Below are 22,339 nucleotides of genomic sequence, written 5' to 3'. Positions count from 1 at the left end.
GCACTAGCTGAGTACTGATCATGCAGTTCTAAGGGTCAGGGCGCATTCTGCCCTTTTGAAATCTGGCAGGGTGCGGTGCCCTGCTAAAACTGCCTAGCAGGAATGCTATATAGGGAGTGGTCCATTGGTAGGCAGCACTAGCTGAATGCTGAGCTTTCTAATGAGCTGGTAATGTGATGTCTGCACTGATAATTTGGAGCAAGTTCTGACGACTTCGCCGTAGCAGTCTGTGCGTAGAGTACGAATGTCTGAAGGTGATTAGCTGTTGCAGCTATCAGTGCTTTCTCCAGAGTACTGGAGCCTGTGCTGGTAGTTGGAGAGAGCGCTATAGTTGTCATAGCAGCGAATACCGGTATCTGCGCTGGTGACTGCTGCCGCGGTGATGAACAGAGCTGACACTGTGGTTGCACAAATGAGCAGGACAGGAACAGAACTGCAGGGCAGGGGATAACCGCACAAGTGATCAGGAACAGAACTGCAGGGCCGGTGATAACTGCACAAGTGAGCAGGAACAGGACTGCAGGCAGGGGATAACCGCACAAGTTATCAGGAACAGGACTGCAGGCCAGGTGATAACCGCACAAGTGAGCAGGAACAGAACTGCAGGGCAGGGGATAACCGCACAAGTGATCAGGAACAGAGCTGCAGGGCAGGGGATAACCGCACAAGTGATCAGGAACAGAACCGCAGGGCAGGTGATAACCGCACAAGTGATCAGGAACAGAACTGCAGGGCAGGTGATAACCGCACAAGTGATCAGGAACAGAACCGCAGGGCAGGAGATAACCGCACAAGTGAGCAGGAACAGGACTGCAGGGCAGGGGATAACTGCACAAGTGATCAGGAACAGAACTGCAGGGCAGGGGATAACCGCACAAGTGAGCAGGAACAGAACTGCAGGGCAGGGGATAACCGCACAAGTGAGCAGGTACAGAACTGCAGGGCAGGGGATAACCGCACAAGTGAGCAGGAACAGGACTGCAAGGCAGGGGATAACTGCACAAGTGATCAGGAACAGAACTGCAGGGCAGGGGATAACCGCACAAGTGAGCAGGAACAGGACTGCAGGGCAGGGGATAACCGCACAAGTGAGCAGGAACAGAACTGCAGGGCAGGGGATAACCGCACAAGTGATCAGGAACAGAACTGCAGGGCAGGTGATAACCGCACAAGTGAGCAGGAACAGAACTGCAGGGCAGGGGATAACCGCACAAGTGAGCAGGAACAGAACTGCAGGGCAGGGGATAACCGCACAAGTGATCAGGAACAGAACCGCAGGGCAGGTGATAACCGCACAAGTGATCAGGAACAGAACCGCAGGGCAGGGGATAACCGCACAAGTGAGCAGGAACAGAACTGCAGGGCAGGGGATAACTGCACAAGTGATCAGGAACAGAACCGCAGGGCAGGGGATAACCGCACAAGTGATCAGGAACAGAACTGCAGGGCAGGGGATAACCGCACAAGTGATCAGGAACAGAACTGCAGGGCAGGGGATAACCGCACAAGTGATCAGGAACAGAACCGCAGGGCAGGGGATAACCGCACAAGTGAGCAGGAACAGAACTGCAGGGCAGGGGATAACCGCACAAGTGATCAGGAACAGGACTGCAGGGCAGCCTGGAGCCAGGTAACGAACACTGGAGTTATACTATTCATTCAAAGGTCCAAACACAGGAGCTGACTTAAATAGGACGTACTTCAAGTCAGGTGAACTGCGGACCTAATTTGTAGAAAAAGATATTGTCATGCCCCTGCTGAGTACCATAGGAGCGCTTGTGATGACCCGTTGGGTTCATGATGGCAGTAAAGCGGCTATTTTATATGAGTATATTAATAGGAAAACAGGAGGTGCCTATTAAATCAAAGTGCTTATCTGGTAACTGTGATGTCTCCAAGCAGGGGGTGATAACCTCCACTTAGCACTGATTTGTGGTGTTGAGATGTAAATAATACTTGAGACCACAATGTTGTAATACGTTTTAAAAATGACAACATCCGCTTTTGTCCTTCCCCTGATGATTTCCTCTTGATTGATGAAACGCGTAGGGTTTGGTGCATGTTTTCTGTTTTGATGTGGACATTCACAACAAAGAATTCTCATTTTGGAAGGTTCCTTGGTCCCAGGCGTTTGCTGATGCTATTACAGCAGGACCATCTCCAGACGTCTTTATACTAACGTTTTTTTCGTTACACTACTTTCCTATCATTTCTTACATTACACATATTAGTGTAAGATGCACTCCACTTGTTTGCACCCATCACGGTGATTTAACAGATCGCACTTCATTATTTTCTAGTACGCACATATTTTGCCCCTTTTATTATAGTCCGTTGGTTATTAAAACCCGGCAGAATTTTACGCTCCTGTTTTCTGGCTCGCAGATGATACATACCAGTGTTAAATGCTGGCTGCTTATATAATGGCTGTGCACTTATTACATCAGAGGGTGCTATACATTGAATGGACCGCTCTGCGCCGTGACATCACACTATATTGTCTTTGTCGCACACTGGCTACTGCTCCGCCATCAGCAGTAATGGCGCCCACTTAGCTGTGTCACCCGGGGAGAGCATCACTGACCAGTCCTGGATTGCGGAAGATTGGTTCTAAGTCAGGATCCTCACCCATATGTCCTGTTTTCTCCACAGCGAATCGGTTACTCATTTAAGAAGGATGAAATTGAATTTGTTATTGTTCGTAGAATACATGGGCTCTTTGATCGGGCCATCAACAAATGGAAGGTAAGTGCCCCCTGTGTGACTGGATGGTAGCTACGTGTCCTATACATACATAGCAGCACCCCTGTGTGACTGGATGGTAGCTACGTGTCCTACACATACATAGCAGCACCCCTGTGTGACTGGATGGTAGCTACGTGTCCTGTACATACATAGCAGCACCCCTGTGTGACTGGATGATAGCTACGTGTCCTATACATACATAGCAGCACCCCTGTGTGACTGGATGATAGCTACGTGTCCTATACATACATAGCAGCACCCCTGTATGACTGGATGGTAGCTACGTGTCCTATACATACATAGCAGCACCCCTGTGTGACTGGATGATAGCTACGTGTCCTGTACATACATACATAGCAGCACCCCTGTGTGACTGGATGATAGCTACGTGTCCTGTACATACATACATAGCAGCACCCCTGTGTGACTGGATGGTAGCTACGTGTCCTATACATACATAGCAGCACCCCTGTGTGACTGGATGATAGCTACGTGTCCTATACATACATATATACATACATACATAGCAGCGCCCCTGTATGACTGGATGGTAGCTACGTGTCCTGTACGTACATAGCAGCACCCCTGTGTGACTGGATGGTAGCTACGTGTCCTATACATACATAGCAGCACCCCTGTGTGACTGGATGATAGCTACGTGTCCTATACATACATAGCAGCACCCCTGTGTGACTGGATGGTAGCTACGTGTCCTGTACATACATAGCAGCACCCCTGTGTGACTGGATGGTAGCTACGTGTCCTATACATACATAGCAGCACCCCTGTGTGACTGGATGATAGCTACGTGTCCTATACATACATATATACATACATACATAGCAGCGCCCCTGTATGACTGGATGGTAGCTACGTGTCCTATACATACATAGCAGCACCTCTGTGTGACTGGATGATAGCTACGTGTCCTATACATACATAGCAGCACCCCTGTGTGACTGGATGGTAGCTACGTGTCCTGTACATACATAGCAGCACCCCTGTGTGACTGGATGGTAGCTACGTGTCCTATACATACATAGCAGCACCCCTGTGTGACTGGATGATAGCTACGTGTCCTATACATACATAGCAGCACCCCTGTGTGACTGGATGGTAGCTACGTGTCCTGTACATACATAGCAGCACCCCTGTGTGACTGGATGGTAGCTACGTGTCCTGTACATACATAGCAGCACCCCTGTGTGACTGGATGGTAGCTACGTGTCCTATACATACATAGCAGCACCCCTGTGTGACTGGATGGTAGCTACGTGTCCTATACATACATATATACATACATACATAGCAGCGCCCCTGTATGACTGGATGGTAGCTACGTGTCCTATACATACATAGCAGCACCTCTGTGTGACTGGATGATAGCTACGTGTCCTATACATACATAGCAGCACCCCTGTGTGACTGGATGGTAGCTACGTGTCCTGTACATACATAGCAGCACCCCTGTGTGACTGGATGGTAGCTACGTGTCCTATACATACATAGCAGCACCCCTGTGTGACTGGATGATAGCTACGTGTCCTATACATACATACATACATACATAGCAGCACCCCTGTGTGACTGGATGATAGCTACGTGTCCTATACATACATAGCAGCACCCCTGTGTGACTGGATGATAGCTACGTGTCCTATACATACATAGCAGCACCCCTGTGTGACTGGATGATAGCTACGTGTCCTATACATACATATATACATACATAGCAGCACCCCTGTGTGACTGGATGGTAGCTACGTGTCCTGTACATACATAGCAGCGCCCCTGTGTGACTGGATGGTAGCTACGTGTCCTGTACATACATATATACATACATACATAGCAGCACCCCTGTGTGACTGGATGATAGCTACGTGTCCTATACATACATAGCAGCACCCCTGTATGACTGGATGGTAGCTACGTGTCCTATACATACATAGCAGCACCCCTGTGTGACTGGATGATAGCTACGTGTCCTGTACATACATACATAGCAGCACCCCTGTGTGACTGGATGATAGCTACGTGTCCTGTACATACATACATAGCAGCACCCCTGTGTGACTGGATGGTAGCTACGTGTCCTATACATACATAGCAGCACCTCTGTGTGACTGGATGATAGCTACGTGTCCTATACATACATAGCAGCACCCCTGTGTGACTGGATGGTAGCTACGTGTCCTGTACATACATAGCAGCACCCCTGTATGACTGGATGGTAGCTACGTGTCCTATACATACATAGCAGCACCCCTGTGTGACTGGATGGTAGCTACGTGTCCTATACATACATAGCAGCACCCCTGTGTGACTGGATGATAGCTACGTGTCCTATACATACATATATACATACATACATAGCAGCGCCCCTGTATGACTGGATGGTAGCTACGTGTCCTGTACGTACATAGCAGCACCCCTGTGTGACTGGATGGTAGCTACGTGTCCTATACATACATAGCAGCACCCCTGTGTGACTGGATGATAGCTACGTGTCCTATACATACATAGCAGCACCCCTGTGTGACTGGATGGTAGCTACGTGTCCTGTACATACATAGCAGCACCCCTGTGTGACTGGATGGTAGCTACGTGTCCTATACATACATAGCAGCACCCCTGTGTGACTGGATGATAGCTACGTGTCCTATACATACATAGCAGCGCCCCTGTATGACTGGATGGTAGCTACGTGTCCTATACATACATAGCAGCACCTCTGTGTGACTGGATGATAGCTACGTGTCCTATACATACATAGCAGCACCCCTGTGTGACTGGATGGTAGCTACGTGTCCTGTACATACATAGCAGCACCCCTGTGTGACTGGATGGTAGCTACGTGTCCTATACATACATAGCAGCACCCCTGTGTGACTGGATGGTAGCTACGTGTCCTATACATACATAGCAGCACCCCTGTGTGACTGGATGGTAGCTACGTGTCCTGTACATACATAGCAGCACCCCTGTGTGACTGGATGGTAGCTACGTTTCCTGTACATACATAGCAGCACCCCTGTGTGACTGGATGGTAGCTACGTGTCCTATACATACATAGCAGCACCCCTGTGTGACTGGATGGTAGCTACGTGTCCTGTACATACATAGCAGCACCCCTGTGTGACTGGATGGTAGCTACGTGTCCTATACATACATAGCAGCACCCCTGTGTGACTGGATGATAGCTACGTGTCCTATACATACATATATACATACATACATAGCAGCGCCCCTGTATGACTGGATGGTAGCTACGTGTCCTATACATACATAGCAGCACCTCTGTGTGACTGGATGATAGCTACGTGTCCTATACATACATAGCAGCACCCCTGTGTGACTGGATGGTAGCTACGTGTCCTGTACATACATAGCAGCACCCCTGTGTGACTGGATGGTAGCTACGTGTCCTATACATACATAGCAGCACCCCTGTGTGACTGGATGATAGCTACGTGTCCTATACATACATACATACATAGCAGCACCCCTGTGTGACTGGATGATAGCTACGTGTCCTATACATACATAGCAGCACCCCTGTGTGACTGGATGATAGCTACGTGTCCTATACATACATAGCAGCACCCCTGTGTGACTGGATGATAGCTACGTGTCCTATACATACATATATACATACATAGCAGCACCCCTGTGTGACTGGATGGTAGCTACGTGTCCTGTACATACATAGCAGCGCCCCTGTGTGACTGGATGGTAGCTACGTGTCCTGTACATACATATATACATACATACATAGCAGCACCCCTGTGTGACTGGATGATAGCTACGTGTCCTATACATACATAGCAGCACCCCTGTGTGACTGGATGATAGCTACGTGTCCTATACATACATAGCAGCACCCCTGTGTGACTGGATGATAGCTACGTGTCCTATACATACATAGCAGCACCCCTGTGTGACTGGATGATAGCTACGTGTCCTATACATACATATATACATACATACATAGCAGCACCCCTGTGTGACTGGATGGTAGCTATGTGTCCTATACATACATAGCAGCACCCCTGTGTGACTGGATGGTAGCTACGTGTCCTATACATACATAGCAGCACCCCTGTGTGACTGGATGGTAGCTACGTGTCCTATACATACATAGCAGCACCCCTGTGTGACTGGATGATAGCTACGTGTCCTATACATACATAGCAGCACCCCTGTGTGACTGGATGGTAGCTACGTGTCCTATACATACATAGCAGCACCCCTGTGTGACTGGATGGTAGCTACGTGTCCTATACATACATAGCAGCACCCCTGTGTGACTGGATGATAGCTACGTGTCCTATACATACATAGCAGCACCCCTGTGTGACTGGATGATAGCTACGTGTCCTTTACATACATAGCAGCACCCCTGTGTGACTGGATGATAGCTACGTGTCCTATACATACATATATACATACATACATAGCAGCACCCCTGTGTGACTGGATGGTAGCTACGTGTCCTATACATACATAGCAGCACCCCTGTGTGACTGGATGGTAGCTACGTGTCCTATACATACATAGCAGCACCCCTGTGTGACTGGATGGTAGCTACGTGTCCTGTACATACATAGCAGCACCCCTGTGTGACTGGATGGTAGCTACGTGTCCTGTACATACATAGCAGCACCCCTGTATGACTGGATGGTAGCTACGTCTCCTATACATACATAGCAGCACCCCTGTGTGACTGAATGGTAGCTACGTGTCCTGTACATACATAGCAGCACCCCTGTGTGACTGGATGGTAGCTACGTCTCCTATACATACATAGCAGCACCCCTGTATGACTGGATGGTAGCTACGTCTCCTATACATACATAGCAGCACCCCTGTATGACTGGATGGTAGCTACGTGTCCTATACATACATAGCAGCACCCCTGTGTGACTGGATGGTAGCTACGTGTCCTGTACATACATAGCAGCACCCCTGTATGACTGGATGGTAGCTACGTGTCCTGTACATACATAGCAGCACCCCTGTATGACTGGATGGTAGCTACGTGTCCTATACATACATAGCAGCACCCCTGTATGACTGGATGGTAGCTACGTGTCCTGTACATACATATATACATACATAGCAGCACCCCTGTGTGACTGGATGATAGCTACGTGTCCTGTACGTACATAGCAGCACCCCTGTGTGACTGGATGGTAGCTACGTGTCCTGTACGTACATAGCAGCACCCCTGTGTGACTGGATGGTAGCTACGTGTCCTATACATACATAGCAGCACCCCTGTGTGACTGGATGGTAGCTACGTGTCCTATACATACATAGCAGCACCCCTGTGTGACTGGATGGTAGCTACGTGTCCTATACATACATTGCAGCACCCCTGTGTGACTGGATGATAACTACGTGTCCTGTACATACATACATAGCTGTACGCCTGTGTGACTGGATGGTAGCTATGTGTCCTGTACATACATAGCAGCACCCCTGTGTGACTGGATGGTAGCTACGTGTCCTGTACATACATAGCAGCACCCCTGTGTGACTGGATGATAACTACGTGTCCTGTACATACATAGCTGCACCCCTGTGTGACTGGATGGTAGCTTCGTGTCCTATACATACATAGCAGCACCCCTGTGTGACTGGATGGTAGCTATGTGTCCTGTACATACATAGCAGCACCCCTGTATGACTGGATGGTAGCTACGTGTCCTATACATACATAGCAGCACCCCTGTGTGACTGGATGGTAGCTACGTGTCCTATACATACATAGCAGCACCCCTGTGTGACTGGATGGTAGCTACGTGTCCTGTACATACATAGCTGTACGCCTGTGTGACTGGATGGTAGCTACGTGTCCTATACATACATAGCAGCACCCCTGTGTGACTGGATGGTAGCTACGTATCCTGTACATACATAGCAGCACCCCTGTGTGACTGGATGGTAGCTACGTGTCCTGTACATACATAGCAGCACCCCTGTGTGACTGGATGGTAGCTACGTGTCCTATACATACATAGCTGTACGCCTGTGTGACTGGATGGTAGCTACGTGTCCTATACATACATAGCAGCACCCCTGTGTGACTAGATGATAGCTACGTGTCCTATACATACATAGCAGCACCCCTGTGTGACTGGATGGTAGCTACGTGTCCTATACATGCATAGCAGCACCCCTGTGTGACTGGATGGTAGCTACGTGTCCTATACATACATAGCAGCACCCCTGTGTGACTGGATGATAGCTACGTGTCCTATACATACATAGCAGCACCCCTGTGTGACTGGATGGTAGCTACGTGTCCTGTACATACATATATACATACATAGCAGCACCCCTGTGTGACTGGATGATAGCTACGTGTCCTATACATACATAGCAGCGCCCCTGTGTGACTGGATGGTAGCTACGTGTCCTATACATACATAGCAGCACCCCTGTGTGACTGGATGATAGCTACGTGTCCTGTACGTACATAGCAGCACCCCTGTGTGACTCGATGGTAGCTACGTGTCCTATACATACATAGCAGCACCCCTGTGTGACTGGATGATAGCTACGTGTCCTATACATACATATATACATACATACATAGCAGCACCCCTGTGTGACTGGATGGTAGCTACGTGTCCTATACATACATAGCAGCACCCCTGTGTGACTGGATGGTAGCTTCGTGTCCTGTACGTACATAGCAGCACCCCTGTGTGACTGGATGGTAGCTACGTGTCCTGTACGTACATAGCAGCACCCCTGTGTGACTGAATGGTAGCTACGTGTCCTATACATACATAGCAGCACCCCTGTGTGACTGGATGGTAGCTACGTGTCCTGTACAGACATAGCAGCACCCCTGTGTGACTGGATGGTAGCTACGTGTCCTGTACGTACATAGCAGCACCCCTGTGTGACTGGATGGTAGCTACGTGTCCTATACATACATAGCAGCACCCCTGTGTGACTGGATGGTAGCTACGTGTCCTATACATACATAGCAGCACCCCTGTGTGACTGGATGGTAGCTACGTGTCCTATACATACATAGCAGCACCCCTGTGTGACTGGATGGTAGCTACGTGTCCTGTACATACATAGCAGCACCCCTGTGTGACTGGATGGTAGCTACGTGTCCTATACGTACATAGCAGCACCCCTGTGTGACTGGATGGTAGCTACGTGTCCTATACATACATAGCAGCACCCCTGTGTGACTGGATGGTAGCTACGTGTCCTATACATACATAGCAGCACCCCTGTGTGACTGGATGATAGCTACGTGTCCTATACATACATAGCAGCACCCCTGTGTGACTGGATGATAGCTACGTGTCCTATACATACATAGCAGCACCCCTGTGTGACTGGATGGTAGCTACGTGTCCTATACATACATAGCAGCACCCCTGTGTGACTGGATGATAGCTACGTGTCCTATACATACATAGCAGCACCCCTGTGTGACTGGATGATAGCTACGTGTCCTATACATACATAGCAGCACCCCTGTGTGACTGGATGGTAGCTACGTGTCCTGTACATACATAGCTGTACGCCTGTGTGACTGGATGGTAGCTACGTGTCCTATACATACATAGCAGCACCCCTGTGTGACTGGATGATAGCTACGTGTCCTATACATACATAGCAGCACCCCTGTGTGACTGGATGGTAGCTACGTGTCCTGTACATACATATATACATACATAGCAGCACCCCTGTGTGACTGGATGATAGCTACGTGTCCTATACATACATAGCAGCGCCCCTGTGTGACTGGATGGTAGCTACGTGTCCTATACATACATAGCAGCACCCCTGTGTGACTGGATGATAGCTACGTGTCCTGTACGTACATAGCAGCACCCCTGTGTGACTGGATGGTAGCTACGTGTCCTATACATACATATATACATACATAGCAGCACCCCTGTGTGACTGGATGGTAGCTACGTGTCCTATACATACATAGCAGCACCCCTGTGTGACTGGATGGTAGCTTCGTGTCCTGTACGTACATAGCAGCACCCCTGTGTGACTGGATGGTAGCTACGTGTCCTATACATACATAGCAGCACCCCTGTGTGACTGGATGATAGCTACGTGTCCTGTACAGACATAGCAGCACCCCTGTGTGACTGGATGGTAGCTACGTGTCCTATACATACATAGCAGCACCCCTGTGTGACTGGATGGTAGCTACGTGTCCTATACATACATAGCAGCACCCCTGTGTGACTGGATGGTAGCTACGTGTCCTATACATACATAGCAGCACCCCTGTGTGACTGGATGGTAGCTACGTGTCCTATACATACATAGCAGCACCCCTGTGTGACTGGATGGTAGCTACGTGTCCTATACATACATAGCAGCACCCCTGTGTGACTGGATGGTAGCTACGTGTCCTATACATACATAGCAGCACCCCTGTGTGACTGGATGGTAGCTACGTGTCCTATACATACATAGCAGCACCCCTGTGTGACTGGATGGTAGCTACGTGTCCTGTACGTACATAGTAGCACCCCTGTGTGACTGGATGGTAGCTACGTGTCCTGTACGTACATAGCAGCACCCCTGTGTGACTGGATGGTAGCTACGTGTCCTATACGTACATAGCAGCACCCCTGTGTGACTGGATGGTAGCTACGTGTCCTATACGTACATAGCAGCACCCCTGTGTGACTGGATGGTAGCTACGTGTCCTATACATACATAGCAGCACCCCTGTGTGACTGGATGGTAGCTACGTGTCCTATACATACAAAGCCGCACCCCTGTGTGACTGGATGATAGCTACGTGTCCTATACATACATAGCAGCACCCCTGTGTGACTGGATGATAGCTACGTGTCCTATACATACATAGCAGCACCCCTGTGTGACTGGATGGTAGCTACGTGTCCTATACATACATAGCAGCACCCCTGTATGACTGGATGGTAGCTACGTGTCCTATACATACATAGCAGCACCCCTGTGTGACTGGATGATAGCTACGTGTCCTATACATACATAGCAGCACCCCTGTGTGACTGGATGGTAGCTTCGTGTCCTATACATACATATATACATACATACATAGCAGCACCCCTGTGTGACTGGATGGTAGCTACGTGTCCTGTACATACATAGCTGTACGCCTGTGTGACTGGATGGTAGCTACGTGTCCTATACATACATAGCAGCACCCCTGTGTGACTGGATGATAGCTACGTGTCCTATACATACATAGCAGCACCCCTGTGTGACTGGATGATAGCTACGTGTCCTATACATACATAGCAGCACCCCTGTGTGACTGGATGATAGCTACGTGTCCTATACATACATATATACATACATTCATAGCAGCACCCCTGTGTGACTGGATGGTAGCTACGTGTCCTGTACATACATAGCAGCACCCCTGTGTGACTGGATGGTAGCTACGTGTCCTATACATACATAGCAGCGCCCCTGTGTGACTGGATGGTAGCTACGTGTCCTGTACGTACATAGCAGCACCCCTGTGTGACTGGATGATAGCTACGTGTCCTATACATACATAGCAGCACCCCTGTGTGACTGGATGATAGCTACGTGTCCTATACATACATATATACATACATACATAGCAGCACCCCTGTGTGACTGGATGGTAGCTACGTGTCCTATACATACATAGCAGCACCCCTGTGTGACTGGATGGTAGCTACGTGTCCTATACATACATAGCAGCACCCCTGTGTGACTGGATGGTAGCTACGTGTCCTATACATACATATATACATACATACATAGCAGCACCCCTGTGTGACTGGATGGTAGCTACGTGTCCTGTACATACATAGCAGCACCCCTGTATGACTGGATGGTAGCTACGTCTCCTATACATACATAGCAGCACCCCTGTGTGACTGAATGGTAGCTACGTGTCCTGTACATACATAGCAGCACCCCTGTGTGACTGGATGGTAGCTACGTGTCCTATACATACATACCAGCACCCCTGTATGACTGGATGGTAGCTACGTCTCCTATACATACATAGCAGCACCCCTGTATGACTGGATGGTAGCTACGTGTCCTATACATACATAGCAGCACCCCTGTGTGACTGGATGGTAGCTACGTGTCCTATACATACATAGCAGCACCCCTGTGTGACTGGATGGTAGCTACGTGTCCTGTACATACATAGCAGCACCCCTGTATGACTGGATGGTAGCTACGTGTCCTGTACATACATAGCAGCACCCCTGTATGACTGGATGGTAGCTACGTGTCCTATACATACATAGCAGCACCCCTGTATGACTGGATGGTAGCTACGTGTCCTGTACATACATATATACATACATAGCAGCACCCCTGTGTGACTGGATGATAGCTACGTGTCCTGTACGTACATAGCAGCACCCCTGTGTGACTGGATGGTAGCTACGTGTCCTATACATACATAGCAGCACCCCTGTATGACTGGATGGTAGCTACGTGTCCTGTACGTACATAGCAGCACCCCTGTGTGACTGGATGGTAGCTACGTGTCCTATACATACATAGCAGCACCCCTGTGTGACTGGATGGTAGCTACGTGTCCTATACATACATACCAGCACCCCTGTGTGACTGGATGATAGCTACGTGTCCTATACATACATAGCAGCACCCCTGTGTGACTGGATGATAACTACGTGTCCTGTACATACATACATAGCTGTACGCCTGTGTGACTGGATGGTAGCTATGTGTCCTGTACATACATAGCAGCACCCCTGTGTGACTGGATGGTAGCTACGTGTCCTGTACATACATAGCAGCACCCCTGTGTGACTGGATGATAACTACGTGTCCTGTACATACATAGCTGCACCCCTGTGTGACTGGATGGTAGCTTCGTGTCCTATACATACATAGCAGCACCCCTGTGTGACTGGATGGTAGCTACGTGTCCTATACATACAAAGCAGCACCCCTGTGTGACTGGATGATAGCTACGTGTCCTATACATACATAGCAGCACCCCTGTGTGACTGGATGATAGCTACGTGTCCTATACATACATAGCAGCACCCCTGTGTGACTGGATGGTAGCTACGTGTCCTATACATACATAGCAGCACCCCTGTATGACTGGATGGTAGCTACGTGTCCTATACATACATAGCAGCACCCCTGTGTGACTGGATGATAGCTACGTGTCCTATACATACATAGCAGCACCCCTGTGTGACTGGATGATAGCTACGTGTCCTATACATACATAGCAGCACCCCTGTGTGACTGGATGATAGCTACGTGTCCTATACATACATAGCAGCACCCCTGTGTGACTGGATGGTAGCTACGTGTCCTATACATACATAGCAGCACCCCTGTGTGACTGGATGATAGCTACGTGTCCTATACATACATAGCAGCACCCCTGTGTGACTGGATGATAGCTACGTGTCCTATACATACATAGCAGCACCCCTGTGTGACTGGATGGTAGCTACGTGTCCTGTACATACATAGCTGTACGCCTGTGTGACTGGATGGTAGCTACGTGTCCTATACATACATAGCAGCACCCCTGTGTGACTGGATGGTAGCTACGTATCCTGTACATACATAGCAGCACCCCTGTGTGACTGGATGGTAGCTACGTGTCCTGTACATACATAGCTGTACGCCTGTGTGACTGGATGGTAGCTACGTGTCCTATACCTACATAGCAGCACCCCTGTGTGACTGGATGATAGCTACGTGTCCTATACATACATAGCAGCACCCCTGTGTGACTGGATGGTAGCTACGTGTCCTATACATACATAGCAGCACCCCTGTGTGACTGGATGGTAGCTACGTGTCCTATACATACATAGCAGCACCCCTGTGTGACTGGATGGTAGCTACGTGTCCTGTACATACATATATACATACATAGCAGCACCCCTGCGTGACTGGATGATAGCTACGTGTCCTATACATACATAGCAGCGCCCCTGTGTGACTGGATGGTAGCTACGTTTCCTATACATACATAGCAGCACCCCTGTGTGACTGGATGATAGCTACGTGTCCTGTACGTACATAGCAGCACCCCTGTGTGACTGGATGGTAGCTACGTGTCCTATACATACATAGCAGCACCCCTGTGTGACTGGATGATAGCTACGTGTCCTATACATACATATATACATACATAGAAGCACCCCTGTGTGACTGGATGGTAGCTACGTGTCCTATACATACATAGCAGCACCCCTGTGTGACTGGATGGTAGCTTCGTGTCCTGTACGTACATAGCAGCACCCCTGTGTGACTGGATGGTAGCTACGTGTCCTATACATACATAGCAGCACCCCTGTGTGACTGGATGATAGCTACGTGTCCTATACATACATAGCAGCACCCCTGTGTGACTGGATGATAGCTACGTGTCCTGTACGTACATAGCAGCACCCCTGTGTGACTGGATGGTAGCTACGTGTCCTATACATACATAGCAGCACCCCTGTGTGACTGGATGGTAGCTACGTGTCCTATACATACATAGCAGCACCCCTGTGTGACTGGATGGTAGCTACGTGTCCTATACATACATAGCAGCACCCCTGTGTGACTGGATGGTAGCTACGTGTCCTATACATACATAGCAGCACCCCTGTGTGACTGGATGATAGCTACGTGTCCTGTACAGACATAGCAGCACCCCTGTGTGACTGGATGGTAGCTACGTGTCCTATACATACATAGCAGCACCCCTGTGTGACTGGATGATAGCTACGTGTCCTATACATACATATATACATACATACATAGCAGCGCCCCTGTATGACTGGATGGTAGCTACGTGTCCTGTACGTACATAGCAGCACCCCTGTGTGACTGGATGGTAGCTACGTGTCCTATACATACATAGCAGCACCCCTGTGTGACTGGATGGTAGCTACGTGTCCTATACATACATAGCAGCACCCCTTTGTGACTGGATGGTAGCTACGTGTCCTATACATACATAGCAGCACCCCTGTGTGACTGGATGGTAGCTACGTGTCCTATACATACATAGCAGCACCCCTGTGTGACTGGATGGTAGCTACGTGTCCTGTACGTACATAGTAGCACCCCTGTGTGACTGGATGGTAGCTACGTGTCCTGTACGTACATAGCAGCACCCCTGTGTGACTGGATGGTAGCTACGTGTCCTATACGTACATAGCAGCACCCCTGTGTGACTGGATGGTAGCTACGTGTCCTATACATACATAGCAGCACCCCTGTGTGACTGGATGGTAGCTACGTGTCCTATACATACATAGCAGCACCCCTGTGTGACTGGATGGTAGCTACGTGTCCTATACATACATAGCAGCACCCCTGTGTGACTGGATGATAGCTACGTGTCCTATACATACATAGCAGCACCCCTGTGTGACTGGATGATAGCTACGTGTCCTATACATACATAGCAGCACCCCTGTGTGACTGGATGGTAGCTACGTGTCCTATACATACATAGCAGCACCCCTGTATGACTGGATGGTAGCTACGTGTCCTATACATACATAGCAGCACCCCTGTGTGACTGGATGATAGCTACGTGTCCTATACATACATAGCAGCACCCCTGTGTGACTGGATGATAGCTACGTGTCCTATACATACATAGCAGCACCCCTGTGTGACTGGATGATAGCTACGTGTCCTATACATAAATAGCAGCACCCCTGTGTGACTGGATGATAGCTACGTGTCCTATACATACATATATATATATATATACATAGCAGCACCCCTGTGTGACTGGATGGTAGCTACGTGTCCTGTACATACATAGCAGCTCCCCTGTGTGACTGGATTGTAGCTACGTGTCCTATACATACATAGCAGCGCCCCTGTGTGACTGGATGGTAGCTACGTGTCCTATACATACATAGCAGCACCCCTGTGTGACTGGATGGTAGCTACGTGTCCTATACATACATAGCAGCACCCCTGTGTGACTGGATGGTAGCTACGTGTCCTATACATACATAGCAGCACCCCTGTGTGACTGGATGGTAGCTACGTGTCCTATACATACATAGCAGCACCCCTGTGTGACTGGATGATAGCTACGTGTCCTGTACATACATAGCAGCACCCCTGTGTGACTGGATGATAGCTACGTGTCCTGTACATACATAGCTGTACGCCTGTGTGACTGGATGGTAGCTACGTGTCCTATACATACATAGCAGCACCCCTGTGTGACTGGATGATAGCTACGTGTCCTATACATACATAGCAGCACCCCTGTGTGACTGGATGATAGCTACGTGTCCTATACATACATAGCAGCACCCCTGTGTGACTGGATGATAGCTACGTGTCCTATACATACATATATACATACATTCATAGCAGCACCCCTGTGTGACTGGATGGTAGCTACGTGTCCTGTACATACATAGCAGCACCCCTGTGTGACTGGATGGTAGCTACGTGTCCTATACATACATAGCAGCGCCCCTGTGTGACTGGATGGTAGCTACGTGTCCTGTACGTACATAGCAGCACCCCTGTGTGACTGGATGATAGCTACGTGTCCTATACATACATAGCAGCACCCCTGTGTGACTGGATGATAGCTACGTGTCCTATACATACATATATACATACATACATAGCAGCACCCCTGTGTGACTGGATGGTAGCTACGTGTCCTATACATACATAGCAGCACCCCTGTGTGACTGGATGGTAGCTACGTGTCCTATACATACATAGCAGCACCCCTGTGTGACTGGATGGTAGCTACGTGTCCTATACATACATATATACATACATACATAGCAGCACCCCTGTGTGACTGGATGGTAGCTACGTGTCCTGTACATACATAGCAGCACCCCTGTGTGACTGGATGGTAGCTACGTGTCCTATACATACATAGCAGCACCCCTGTGTGACTGGATGGTAGCTACGTGTCCTGTACATACATAGCAGCACCCCTGTATGACTGGATGGTAGCTACGTCTCCTATACATACATAGCAGCACCCCTGTGTGACTGAATGGTAGCTACGTGTCCTGTACATACATAGCAGCACCCCTGTGTGACTGGATGGTAGCTACGTGTCCTATACATACATACCAGCACCCCTGTATGACTGGATGGTAGCTACGTCTCCTATACATACATAGCAGCACCCCTGTATGACTGGATGGTAGCTACGTGTCCTATACATACATAGCAGCACCCCTGTGTGACTGGATGGTAGCTACGTGTCCTATACATACATAGCAGCACCCCTGTGTGACTGGATGGTAGCTACGTGTCCTGTACATACATAGCAGCACCCCTGTATGACTGGATGGTAGCTACGTGTCCTGTACATACATAGCAGCACCCCTGTATGACTGGATGGTAGCTACGTGTCCTATACATACATAGCAGCACCCCTGTATGACTGGATGGTAGCTACGTGTCCTGTACATACATATATACATACATAGCAGCACCCCTGTGTGACTGGATGATAGCTACGTGTCCTGTACGTACATAGCAGCACCCCTGTGTGACTGGATGGTAGCTACGTGTCCTATACATACATAGCAGCACCCCTGTATGACTGGATGGTAGCTACGTGTCCTGTACGTACATAGCAGCACCCCTGTGTGACTGGATGGTAGCTACGTGTCCTATACATACATAGCAGCACCCCTGTGTGACTGGATGGTAGCTACGTGTCCTATACATACATACCAGCACCCCTGTGTGACTGGATGATAGCTACGTGTCCTATACATACATAGCAGCACCCCTGTGTGACTGGATGATAACTACGTGTCCTGTACATACATACATAGCTGTACGCCTGTGTGACTGGATGGTAGCTATGTGTCCTGTACATACATAGCAGCACCCCTGTGTGACTGGATGGTAGCTACGTGTCCTGTACATACATAGCAGCACCCCTGTGTGACTGGATGATAACTACGTGTCCTGTACATACATAGCTGCACCCCTGTGTGACTGGATGGTAGCTTCGTGTCCTATACATACATAGCAGCACCCCTGTGTGACTGGATGGTAGCTACGTGTCCTATACATACATAGCTGTACGCCTGTGTGACTGGATGGTAGCTTCGTGTCCTGTACATACATAGCAGCACCCCTGTGTGACTGGATGGTAGCTACGTGTCCTATACATACATAGCAGCACCCCTGTGTGACTGGATGATAGCTACGTGTCCTATACATACATAGCAGCACCCCTGTGTGACTGGATGGTAGCTACGTGTCCTATACATACATAGCAGCACCCCTGTGTGACTGGATGGTAGCTACGTGTCCTGTACATACATATATACATACATAGCAGCACCCCTGTGTGACTGGATGATAGCTACGTGTCCTATACATACATAGCAGCGCCCCTGTGTGACTGGATGGTAGCTACGTGTCCTATACATACATAGCAGCACCCCTGTGTGACTGGATGATAGCTACGTGTCCTGTACGTACATAGCAGCACCCCTGTGTGACTGGATGGTAGCTACGTGTCCTATACATACATAGCAGCACCCCTGTGTGACTGGATGATAGCTACGTGTCCTATACATACATATATACATACATAGCAGCACCCCTGTGTGACTGGATGGTAGCTACGTGTCCTATACATACATAGCAGCACCCCTGTGTGACTGGATGGTAGCTTCGTGTCCTGTACGTACATAGCAGCACCCCTGTGTGACTGGATGGTAGCTACGTGTCCTATACATACATAGCAGCACCCCTGTGTGACTGGATGATAGCTACGTGTCCTGTACAGACATAGCAGCACCCCTGTGTGACTGGATGGTAGCTACGTGTCCTATACATACATAGCAGCACCCCTGTGTGACTGGATGGTAGCTACGTGTCCTATACATACATAGCAGCACCCCTGTGTGACTGGATGGTAGCTACGTGTCCTATACATACATAGCAGCACCCCTGTGTGACTGGATGGTAGCTACGTGTCCTATACATACATAGCAGCACCCCTGTGTGACTGGATGGTAGCTACGTGTCCTATACATACATAGCAGCACCCCTGTGTGACTGGATGATAACTACGTGTCCTGTACATACATAGCTGCACCCCTGTGTGACTGGATGGTAGCTTCGTGTCCTATACATACATAGCAGCACCCCTGTGTGACTGGATGGTAGCTACGTGTCCTATACATACAAAGCAGCACCCCTGTGTGACTGGATGATAGCTACGTGTCCTATACATACATAGCAGCACCCCTGTGTGACTGGATGATAGCTACGTGTCCTATACATACATAGCAGCACCCCTGTGTGACTGGATGGTAGCTACGTGTCCTATACATACATAGCAGCACCCCTGTATGACTGGATGGTAGCTACGTGTCCTATACATACATAGCAGCACCCCTGTGTGACTGGATGATAGCTACGTGTCCTATACATACATAGCAGCACCCCTGTGTGACTGGATGATAGCTACGTGTCCTATACATACATAGCAGCACCCCTGTGTGACTGGATGATAGCTACGTGTCCTATACATACATAGCAGCACCCCTGTGTGACTGGATGGTAGCTACGTGTCCTATACATACATAGCAGCACCCCTGTGTGACTGGATGATAGCTACGTGTCCTATACATACATAGCAGCACCCCTGTGTGACTGGATGATAGCTACGTGTCCTATACATACATAGCAGCACCCCTGTGTGACTGGATGGTAGCTACGTGTCCTGTACATACATAGCTGTACGCCTGTGTGACTGGATGGTAGCTACGTGTCCTATACATACATAGCAGCACCCCTGTGTGACTGGATGGTAGCTACGTATCCTGTACATACATAGCAGCACCCCTGTGTGACTGGATGGTAGCTACGTGTCCTGTACATACATAGCAGCACCCCTGTGTGACTGGATGATAACTACGTGTCCTGTACATACATAGCTGCACCCCTGTGTGACTGGATGGTAGCTTCGTGTCCTATACATACATAGCAGCACCCCTGTGTGACTGGATGGTAGCTACGTGTCCTATACATACATAGCTGTACGCCTGTGTGACTGGATGGTAGCTTCGTGTCCTGTACATACATAGCAGCACCCCTGTGTGACTGGATGGTAGCTACGTGTCCTATACATACATAGCAGCACCCCTGTGTGACTGGATGATAGCTACGTGTCCTATACATACATAGCAGCACCCCTGTGTGACTGGATGGTAGCTACGTGTCCTATACATACATAGCAGCACCCCTGTGTGACTGGATGGTAGCTACGTGTCCTGTACATACATATATACATACATAGCAGCACCCCTGTGTGACTGGATGATAGCTACGTGTCCTATACATACATAGCAGCGCCCCTGTGTGACTGGATGGTAGCTACGTGTCCTATACATACATAGCAGCACCCCTGTGTGACTGGATGATAGCTACGTGTCCTGTACGTACATAGCAGCACCCCTGTGTGACTGGATGGTAGCTACGTGTCCTATACATACATAGCAGCACCCCTGTGTGACTGGATGATAGCTACGTGTCCTATACATACATATATACATACATAGCAGCACCCCTGTGTGACTGGATGGTAGCTACGTGTCCTATACATACATAGCAGCACCCCTGTGTGACTGGATGGTAGCTTCGTGTCCTGTACGTACATAGCAGCACCCCTGTGTGACTGGATGGTAGCTACGTGTCCTATACATACATAGCAGCACCCCTGTGTGACTGGATGATAGCTACGTGTCCTGTACAGACATAGCAGCACCCCTGTGTGACTGGATGGTAGCTACGTGTCCTATACATACATAGCAGCACCCCTGTGTGACTGGATGGTAGCTACGTGTCCTATACATACATAGCAGCACCCCTGTGTGACTGGATGGTAGCTACGTGTCCTATACATACATAGCAGCACCCCTGTGTGACTGGATGGTAGCTACGTGTCCTATACATACATAGCAGCACCCCTGTGTGACTGGATGGTAGCTACGTGTCCTATACATACATAGCAGCACCCCTGTGTGACTGGATGATAACTACGTGTCCTGTACATACATAGCTGCACCCCTGTGTGACTGGATGGTAGCTTCGTGTCCTATACATACATAGCAGCACCCCTGTGTGACTGGATGGTAGCTACGTGTCCTATACATACAAAGCAGCACCCCTGTGTGACTGGATGATAGCTACGTGTCCTATACATACATAGCAGCACCCCTGTGTGACTGGATGATAGCTACGTGTCCTATACATACATAGCAGCACCCCTGTGTGACTGGATGGTAGCTACGTGTCCTATACATACATAGCAGCACCCCTGTATGACTGGATGGTAGCTACGTGTCCTATACATACATAGCAGCACCCCTGTGTGACTGGATGATAGCTACGTGTCCTATACATACATAGCAGCACCCCTGTGTGACTGGATGATAGCTACGTGTCCTATACATACATAGCAGCACCCCTGTGTGACTGGATGATAGCTACGTGTCCTATACATACATAGCAGCACCCCTGTGTGACTGGATGGTAGCTACGTGTCCTATACATACATAGCAGCACCCCTGTGTGACTG

General features: G+C 49.1%; 1 protein-coding gene across 2 annotated transcripts in view; it reads left to right on the top strand.

The window, feature by feature from the left end:
- The window catches only part of UTP6 (UTP6 small subunit processome component), a 127,382-nt gene that overhangs the window by 11,174 nt on the left and 93,869 nt on the right, over positions 1 to 22,339 (top strand). For both annotated transcript variants that reach the window (XM_088466176.1, XM_088466177.1), the window contains exon 4: positions 2,653 to 2,745. In XM_088466176.1, coding sequence (XP_088322302.1) covers positions 2,653 to 2,745 — 93 coding nt within the window. The remainder of the gene's footprint in view (positions 1 to 2,652; positions 2,746 to 22,339) is intronic.

The sequence above is a fragment of the Taudactylus pleione genome, unplaced genomic scaffold (assembly GCF_031769625.1).
Source record: "Taudactylus pleione unplaced genomic scaffold, aTauple2 ptg002606l, whole genome shotgun sequence".
NCBI lineage: Eukaryota > Metazoa > Chordata > Amphibia > Anura > Myobatrachidae > Taudactylus > Taudactylus pleione.
Note: the sequence above shows the minus strand (reverse complement) of the source record. Positions and strands in the feature narration are given on the sequence as shown.